This window comes from Neopelma chrysocephalum, unplaced genomic scaffold (genome assembly GCF_003984885.1).
Source record: "Neopelma chrysocephalum unplaced genomic scaffold, ASM398488v2 Primary Assembly neopelma1_225, whole genome shotgun sequence".
Taxonomy (NCBI): Eukaryota; Metazoa; Chordata; class Aves; order Passeriformes; family Pipridae; genus Neopelma; species Neopelma chrysocephalum.
In genome coordinates, this window is record NW_020897887.1 from 98282 (window position 1) to 107452 (window position 9171).

Consider the following 9171-nt stretch of genomic DNA (forward strand, 5'->3'; position numbering starts at 1 on the left):
TTGTTTGTTTGTTTGTTTGTTTTTTATAACTGTGCAAAGTGGATTTGCTCTGCCCCGTTCAAATAAACCCACACAATAAATAAGAGAGCTCAGACTGTAACTTTCTCACATACAATCAACACAAGGGGAGAACTTAGAAAAAGTCCTGTGTTCTTTCCACGAGAAAACTGACATCTTAGGGTACAATATTTACACGTTCTGGTCCAAAGCTGCTGGGCCCAACTTTCCCCCCCAGGCCAGGGGAGTGTCCCCGAGCCCCAGCTCTGCTGTTTCTCTGCTGAAGCTCCCCAGGGGGGGTTCTGGAGAACATTCTCACCCTGACACCTGGCTTGGTGCCTCCAGTTTGGTACAGGCTGGCAGTGCAGCTCATCAGAAGCAGGAAAAATGAACAAAAACCCTGGAAGGTGCCGTCTGAATACCTGTGCAAACATTCTCCCACAGCACCTGTCTAGCAGCAAACTGGCAAAACAAACAAACTTCTTCTGGGGCAGGTCAGTAGTTTATCACCTCTCTCAGTCATCAGGTTCTTCCTCAGAGAGCAGAAGGTCTTTATCTGACAGCTGGTCCGTGTTGCTGGTACTTGTTGCATCCTCCTCATCCTCGGAGCTCCCGTCGCAGGACGTGTGGAAGAGCCTCATGAGCTCCCTGAACCTGTGGGACACCTGAGGAACGAGGGGAATCCAACATCAGCAGTGGCCTGGAAGGTGTCACAGAACTGAGATTCCATGTTTCAAAGCTCGGGATGTTTCGTAATGTTTAAAAAAATATATATATAAATGCCACAGAGACATTTCACAGGAGGTTTGGTTACAAAGGAAAAGAGAAATGCAAGAGCAGCAGGTTGTTGTTCTCTCTGGAAGAACATTCTACTGATTTGCAGGTAAAATCTGGCAGTTTGGGAAGATTCAGAGACAAAACCAGGCAGATTCTTTGTGGAGGAGGAGGCTGAAGACGTGAGCAGCAGCCACTGAAACAACCCTGGTACCAAACGTGAGGCTCAAACATCTCGGGATTTCTGGCTCCAGGGTTTGTTTTGGGTTTGATATTTATTTTTTTTTAATTTGCAGCTGGGATGATTTTTCATCAAATTTAAGTTTGGGAGACTTTATATATGAACAGCACCCTCCCCCCACCCTTCCTCCCTTTCCAGCCCCTTCCCCATCCCCTGGGAGCTCTCCCAGCCAATCCCTCACCTCACTCGCCGTCTTGTTGCCCAGTTTCTGGGAGATGGCATGGAAGGTGTCCAGGTGGGCTCCTTTCTCCTGGCAGGTGGTGAGGATGACCCTGTCAGCCTCCCTGCAAAACAAGCAGCTGTAAAACAGCCCAAAAAAACAGCCATGGAATTCCAGCTCCCCCCTTCCCCACACGAGGCCCGTTCCCGGTTCAGGAGAACAATCCCTGGGCAAGGGATCCCTTCACCCCTCCTGCCACCTCCCCTCACAGGACCCATCTCTAAGCAGAGCTGCCTTTAGGGTTTTTTTGTGTTTTCAGCTGTTTTAAGTTGTTTTTTGAAGGAGAAAAAAGATCCTTTCCCAGGCTGAAGTGCTCCAGTAACAGGGGAGGACCGAGCTCTGACCGACTGCGGTCAGAGGAAACGAGGCAGGAATATGGAACAAGAGGGGGCAGGACACAGCAGAAAATGGGGATACAACAGGAAAATAAAGGATCTTCTGCAACGTGAGAGCTGAGGGCAGGAAGGGCAGGTCAGGCAGAAGTACCTGGTCCAGAGCACGACCTTCTCCCCGGTGGAGCTGACCTTGCTGTTCTTGGCACACACGGTGGCCTCGGTGACCTTCTGCTGCTGCTCCTCCAGGGCTGGGACCACCCTGGGCTCCGGCTGCTGGGGATGCTGATGCCCCTGGAGGCAGCTGTTTGCCCTTCCCTCCGTTCTGCCCTCAGGGGGAAGGTCCCCAGGGCAGGCTGTGCCAGCTGCCCCCACGCCGCGGCCACCGGCTTTGCCACCCGCCGCTGGCATCCAGCCCTGCCTGGCTTCAGCTCTGCTCTCCAGAGCCAAAGGTGGTCCCTCAAGTCCTTCCCCAGCTGGTTGTGAGGCAGGGCCAGGCCCCCTGAGGCTCTCTGGCCCCTGGCTCTGCCCTGGGCTCTGGCAGCAGCAGGATGGAGGTCCTGGCAGCCCCGGGGCTGGGCCAGAGGGAGGAGGAAGCAGCAGATCCCTGCTTGGCCCCAGGGAACCATCCCCATCCCCTCCAGGCTGCTGGGTCAGTCCCTCACTCCCCACAGTGTCTTTGGTTTCTTGAGGTAGTTTCAGAGCAGCTTTTGGCAGCTGGGCCCATCTGGGGCTGGTGGCAGCAGAGTCTCTGTCCTGGGCACCTTCCACCCCAGCACTGGCACCTTCTGCACCCTGAGCATCAGGAGGGGCAGGTCTGTCACCAGCTCCGTGTCTGCTGGAGGCAACTTTTCCTTCCAGGGGAGATCCTGAGGAGAAACCCAAACGAGGGGAGATAAAAGTGTCAGCAAGAAAAAACTCCTGGAGGTTTTAATCCCTTAACTTTTTAAAGAGATTTTTATTTTAGAGCCTAATGCTGCAAATGAGAACGGTTTGGGAGCAGCTCTGTTATTTCTTATTTGTTATTCTACCTGCACCTGTACTTCAAAGAAGACCATCTACAGTCAGTGTTCTTCAGCACTGTGAGATCTCCCTTGAGCTGTTTATCCTTATATATTTATCAAGTAATTGTGGATAAATATATATTTAATATATATATTTAATATATATTCAATATATAATTATTAATTTTAATATTTATATATGTAAATATATATTATATATTATATCTATTAATATATATTTAAATAGATTATATATTTTTTCTATATATATTTATATATATAAATAGATATATATTTTTCTATATATATAAATATATATATATTTTATATATATATATATATATATAAAAATATATATTTTCTTCAGTACCAGACTGAGGGAAAAACAAGCACCACAATTCAAAGGGCAGATTTAGAGAGGGTGGGTTTGAATTGCTGTGCTCAGATGGAAACTGGGAAAGAACCAGTGCCATGGACTGGCAGTACTGGGGGCTGGACTGATACCCTGGCAAGAGGAGCTGAACTGGACCAGTCCTGGTGAAAAGGGGGGAATATTCCCCAGGCAGGGAAGGTTTTGTTGGAGGGAATGCTCAGCAGTACACAAGAGTAAAAAAACCACAAGAGTTAAAAAAAAATGAAACAAGACGATCAGAAATTCTCATTATTCCCAATAAATGTGCACTGGAGAGGGGAGGGTCCCACACCTGGCTGGGCACAAGACTGGCACCCACCTGCAGACACAGAGTCCACCTTCCTGGGAGCAGGTCTGGGTCTGCCCTGGACGTCCTCCCCCTCGTCCCTGTTCTCCAGGATTTCTTCTGCAGGTTCCCTGGACATCCCAGAATCCTTCCCCTCGGGCTGAGGACTCGACTCCTGCTGGGCCAGGCTGGCACTCAGCTCTTGAGAATCCTTACTTTTATAAAACTTGCTGTCACACACCTGCAGACCAACCCAGAGGCACAGTCACACCCCTGGTCTGTCCATCCCAACCTCTGCTTCCCAAGCACTCCTGGCCCTGCCCAAGGCTTCACTTTGGCACTATGTTTGTTGTTGTTGTTGTTGTTATTATTATTATTATTATTATTATTATTATTGTTATTGTTATTGTTGTTATTATTGTTATTAGCAGGCACAGGTTTTCACACAGTGGCCACACCAGCATCTCCCACCCAAAAAGCTTGTTCTTAACCCAAAAGAACACCAAAAATGACATGATTTGGCACAGCAAGGAGGGGCAGCAGGGAAGTGAGGAGGAGAGAGGTGGAAAAAGGCTGGGCAGAGCTCCAGGGAGGGAGACACTGCAGGACACCTCAGGATTGACTTCCTTCCTCGTGCCATTATTTGGGAGACAGGAGGCCCAAGGATCATCCCTGCCCTGCCCACTGACCTTGCTGCTACAGTGGCTGCAGCTCCTCCTCTTGCTTTTCTTGAGCTTGGGATCACTGCTCCCCTCGTGGCAGGAACAGGGACACTCCTTCATCCCCTCCACCCACTCGACCTCCTGGAACAGACACACAGACACTCCTGGAACAGACATACGGACACTCCTGGAACAGACACACGGACACTCCTTCATCCCCTCCACCCACTCGACCTCCTGGAACAGACACAGAGACACTCCTGGAACAGACACACAGACACTCCTGGAACAGACACACAGACACTCCTGGAACAGACACACGGACACTCCTTCATCCCCTCCACCCATTTGACCTCCTGGAACAGACACATGGACACCTTTTCATCCCCTCCATCCACTCGACCCCCTGGAACAGACACATGGACACTCCTTCACCCCCTCCATCCACTCGACCCCCTGGAACAGACACACAGACACTCCTTCACCCCCTCCACCCACTTGACCTCCTGGAACAGACACATGGACACTCCTTCATCCCCTCCATCCACTCGACCTCCTGGAACAGACACATGGACACCTCTTCATCCCCTCCACCCATTTGATCTCCTGGAACAGACACACGGACACCTTTTCATCCCCTCCACCCACTCCTGGAACAGACACACAGACACTCCTTCACCCCCTCCATCCACTCGACCTCCTGGAACAGACACACAGACACTGAAGAGATGCTGCTGCTGGCAAGCAAAGCACACCAGGAGCACTCCAGCCCCCTTGGGAGGCTCCTGTCATGCCCCCCAATCTCTCCCCGTGGCCAATCCCCAGCTCAGAGCCCGGAGTGAGGCCCCCCCAGCCCCACCTTGTCGTTGTGTTGTCCCCCCATCTCCTTCCTCTTCTTGCTCCTCGCGGCCCCGTGGATCTTGGGTGGCTCGTCCTCCTCCTCCACATCTGGCAAAGACACCTCTTCAAACCCGTCAAACTGCAACAAAACAAACTCCCATCACTGCTCCCAGCTTTTGTTCTCCCCGGAGACACAAATCCTGTCCAAAGATTTGAAGAGTTTCCTTCAAACTCTTCTCTCCCACCCCACCACTTCCCCCTCCCTGGAACTGCAGCCTCTGTTTGAGTTCTCCCAGTTCAAACAAATCTCCCATCACTGGTTTTATCCTCTCTGGCCTTAGAAAAGGTTGCTGCACCTCGTATTCCTTCTCCTCTGTCCAGTTGATCTCCTCGAAGTCTCCCATCCTGCTGGCCGAGGGCCGGAGGTGGTCGAAGAACACAGAGAACTCATCCTGCAGGTGGTCGTGGCCCTTCAGCAGCTGCCACATCTGGGTCTTCAGCTGGAGGAGAGAAATCCAGAGGAAATGAGGCTCGTTCCATGTCCTCACGTTGCCCTCTGAAGGATTCTCAAAGCAAGTGGAGCATCAAAGGTTTGTTAAGAATCCAACGTCGACGTCTGTGCTTGCACTGCGACTGCTTCCTGAGTATTCTGAGGTCATTCCACACCCAGCCAGCAAATCAGCACGGAATTGCCCCTCCAGAATTCCAGGCAGACCCTGGAGGAGGCACCAAGCTAAAAATCTCACCTGCAAGGTGACAGAGGTGAGGTGGGAGGTAGGGCATCAACTGGGCAGCCCCTTGAAGAGGCAGCTCCAGCTGTCCTGGAACCCAAGGCCAGGTTGGATTGGTCCAGTGGAAGGTGTCCTTTCCCAGGGCAGGGGGTGGAACAGGAGGAGCTTTAAGGTGCCTCCCAACCCAACCCAACCCAACCCATTCTGTGGTTCTATGGATTGAGCTGTGCCCCCAAACTGCTGCCCAGGAGCAGCACACGGGGACAGGGAGCCAGGCTGGAATCACCCTCAGGGCTCTGGCAGAAAGGGGACAACTGGTTACCTCTGCAATCTCCTGGGGCAGACAGTCTGCACAGCTCTGCAGGACCTTGATGATCTTCTGGTGGTGGGCAGGGTTCTCAGCGAAGCAGATCTCCAGCTGCCGGAGGAACTTGCGGCTCTTCTCGAAGGCTTGCTGCTCCTCAAACTGCACAGACCAAACCCAGTCACCCTCACGGCCAAGAACACACTCCCAAACACCTCGAGCTGGCTCAAACAAGCCATAAAATCCCTGTCCTGGTCTTTGTTTTCCATGGCATTGATGCTCCTGGGGGGCCAAATCTGGGGGGACTCGGAGGAGGAGAAGCAACGCTTTGTGTGATCAATGTTACACCAGCTAGAAAGTTCTGCTTCAACCACCTGCACACAAAACAGGGACTGGACATTCTCAGAGAGAATGGAAGAGGTGAAACCCTCTGTTTGATCAGTGCAAGGCTGACCTGGAGGCCAGGGAACCACCACAGTTTGCTGGGTCTGCACATTGTCCCTGATGGAACTGGGAAAGGTTCCTCCAGTAACCCCGAGCAGGAGATTCACAACCCACACCAAACCTCCCAAATCTGACTGAGAAACCAGCCAGTGATTTCCCAGCCCCCTGCCCTAGGAAGAACTCTTTATCCTTTCACTCCCACAGCCATTCAAGGTTGTTTAAAAATCTTTTCTCCTCCTCTCCTCCCACCTACCAGCCCACACTCCAAAGCTTGCTCTGGCAAGAGGAAGGCAGCAAAGTCTGTGAGGAGCTGGGGCCAGTCGTGCAGGAGCTTCTGCAGGGTGGAATAGAGATCCACAGCTGTCCTCTTGTCTGTGCTGATCTCAAACTCGTAGATGACACGGAGAAAGTCCTCATATTTGCCAGGGATGTGCTGCAGCGTCTCCCGGACCTGGAAGGAGAAACAGGACTCGGTGACATCCAGGAAGGAAACAAGTTAATTATGGAATTACCTCGTGCTGGAAGGGATCAACTCATTTCACCTCTCTGCCACGGGCAGGGACACCTCCCATTAGCCCAGGTTGCTCCAACCTGGCCTTGGACACTTCCAGGGGCAGCCACAGCTTCTCTGGGCAACCTGTGCCAGAGCATCCCCACCCTGGGGGATTCCTTCCTTTAGGATTCCTTCCTAAATTCCTGTACCCTGGTAATCTTTGATCTCCTCCTCCCCAGAATTCACACAGTGCTTCCAGTGTTGTTGAGCCAACTCTTCCTTAGGGATAAACCTGAACTGCTCCTGGGAGAGGGGAACCCAACTGGGACCATGGAGCTCCCAAGTTCAGAGGGGTCTGGTGCTGTGGAGCCCTCAAATCCTTCGCTCCCACCTCCCCCACACAGGACAGAAAGCAAGAAAACCCACAGGTCAGGACAGAGAGGGTTTGGGAAGTGAAGGACCACACACGGGGGGTGTGAAGAGAAACAACCCCATCCCAGTGCTCCCAGTTGGACCTGGCAGAGCTGGGGCTCAGACCTGTGCCAGGGCACCCCCAGTGTCCCTTACCCTGGTCAGGTAGGCCTGGGCAAAGGCCAGGTCCTTCTGCTCCCTCAGAGGATCCCTCTCCAGGATGTCCTCATCATACAGCAGCAGCAGCTTCGAGGTGTCTTTGCTGGCCCGGGCCCGGCCCCGCTTGTTCCTGGTCCTGTGGGAGCTCCTGCCCTTCCCAGGGGCCTTCAGGTTCTCTCCTGGGAGGGAGCAACAGGGTGAGTTGGTGGCACACAGGGCAACATTCCAACAGAAAGGCAGCTTTCAGAGCCAGTGGTGAGTCCCTGTCTCCCCTGGAAGCCGCAGGAGCGACACAATTCCCAGGAGTCAGGTTGGCCAAAACCTTCAACTGCCCGTTTGTTTTCACAGCATCTGACAGGAGAAACCCCTGGATGCATCATTGAGCTGTTCCTCAGCTCCAACCTGCTAAAAATCACCTGAGTCCTGCACTCCAGAGCAATCATGGGGGGGACAGAGATACAACAGGAGCATCAGAGCTGGCTGTTCACTCTGCAAATGACTCTTTTAGCTCATTATTGACACAACAGAGCTAAAATCACACACAGCAAGGAAGGAAACAGGGCACTAAGAGGTGCTAAATCAAGATTTTTATGGCTTTTAGCCTCAGGAATCTGTTGGTTTAATGGGCTGAGGTCCAACTCCTCCAGTTCAACTCCCACTTTGCTGGACTCTGTTGAGGTTTTGGTTTGTTTCATTTCTTTTTCCCCATCACACAAAACTCAGCTCAGCAAAGATTTGGCTGTTTAATGTTGTTCTTACAACTGGGTAGGAGCTGACACAAAAACCACAAATCTGCCTGCAAGTTTTTGAGGCATAAACACTTCAAAATGGACTGAAGGCCCCCGGCTCACACGTACCAGGACTTCTGTGGGCCCTGATTTCACAGGACTGGGACTGAGCCACAAAATTGCAGCTCCAGGTTAAAAAGCAGCACAGAGCTCAGACACACTCAGTGAAATCAAACCAGGAAGGTTTAATTAAATTAAATGAAATTAAATTTAATGAAATTAAACCAGGCAGGGTTTAATTTCATTGCAAAACAAGGGACTCCCACTGTCCTACTTTCCATTTCCCCACTCCCCATGTCCCAGCAAACCCCCAGCCCTCACCTGCTGGAGTCCTGTGGGTCTCCACCTGGGGGGAAGCTGCCTTTGCCAAGGTGAAGGCAGATTTGGGCTCCTCTGAGGTATCTCCACACGTTTCATCGTCTTTCTGTAAACTCTCTATCCCTTCCCCTTCCTCCTCCTCCTCTTCCTCGGGCTCAGAGTTCTCTTCCTGGGAATTCTCTTCTTCAGAATCCCCTTCCTGGCTCAAACGTCTCTCTGTTGCGAGCCAAGTGAGTTTTTCCATGGTCTCCTTAGGAAGCAACGACAGAAGAACATCACATTGTTTTATTTTACTGTTTGTTTAAATATCCTTCAGCAACCCCCTCCCTGCATCACGACTCCAAGAGCCAATTTCACAGACCAGCATCTGCCCAAAATTCCACAAGGGAACAGAATTCAAAACCCTCCAGAGCCGCCCGGTTTTTTTTACTGTGAAAAATTAAAATTTCAGACTCTGCCATTCAGCAGGTCAGGCCTTGAGGTGGAGGTGGGATTCCACAAGGATCAATCTTGGCTCTTACAGGCCTGCTGGAACTGTGACCTGGAAAATAAACTGTCACTTGAAGCACCTCTTGTTAAAGAGCAACCTCGCTGAGGACTTGTGTATTTTCAACACCCTCCCTTAGCTTTGGACTTGAAATCTGCTCAAGAAAACCTGGTGTCCAATTTCTCTGTGAACAGCACAATGCCAAGGTATCTACCTGTCTATCTATCTGTCTATTTTTTTATTTATTTCCCTCCTGAAGTGTTACAGT

General features: G+C 51.3%; 1 protein-coding gene across 2 annotated transcripts in view; it reads right to left on the reverse strand.

Moving 5' to 3' along the window:
• Positions 1–80: 80 nt before the first annotated feature.
• The window catches only part of GON4L (gon-4 like), a 34754-nt gene continuing 25663 nt past the window's right edge, over positions 81–9171 (reverse strand). For both annotated transcript variants that reach the window (XM_027703306.1, XM_027703308.1), the window contains 11 exons: positions 8420–8666; positions 7308–7489; positions 6501–6698; positions 5822–5965; positions 5095–5268; positions 4788–4907; positions 3956–4069; positions 3300–3507; positions 1719–2433; positions 1194–1296; positions 81–662 (listed from right to left, as the gene is read on the reverse strand). In XM_027703306.1, coding sequence (XP_027559107.1) covers positions 513–662; positions 1194–1296; positions 1719–2433; positions 3300–3507; positions 3956–4069; positions 4788–4907; positions 5095–5268; positions 5822–5965; positions 6501–6698; positions 7308–7489; positions 8420–8666 — 2355 coding nt within the window. In that variant the 3' untranslated portion in view covers positions 81–512. The remainder of the gene's footprint in view (positions 663–1193; positions 1297–1718; positions 2434–3299; positions 3508–3955; positions 4070–4787; positions 4908–5094; positions 5269–5821; positions 5966–6500; positions 6699–7307; positions 7490–8419; positions 8667–9171) is intronic.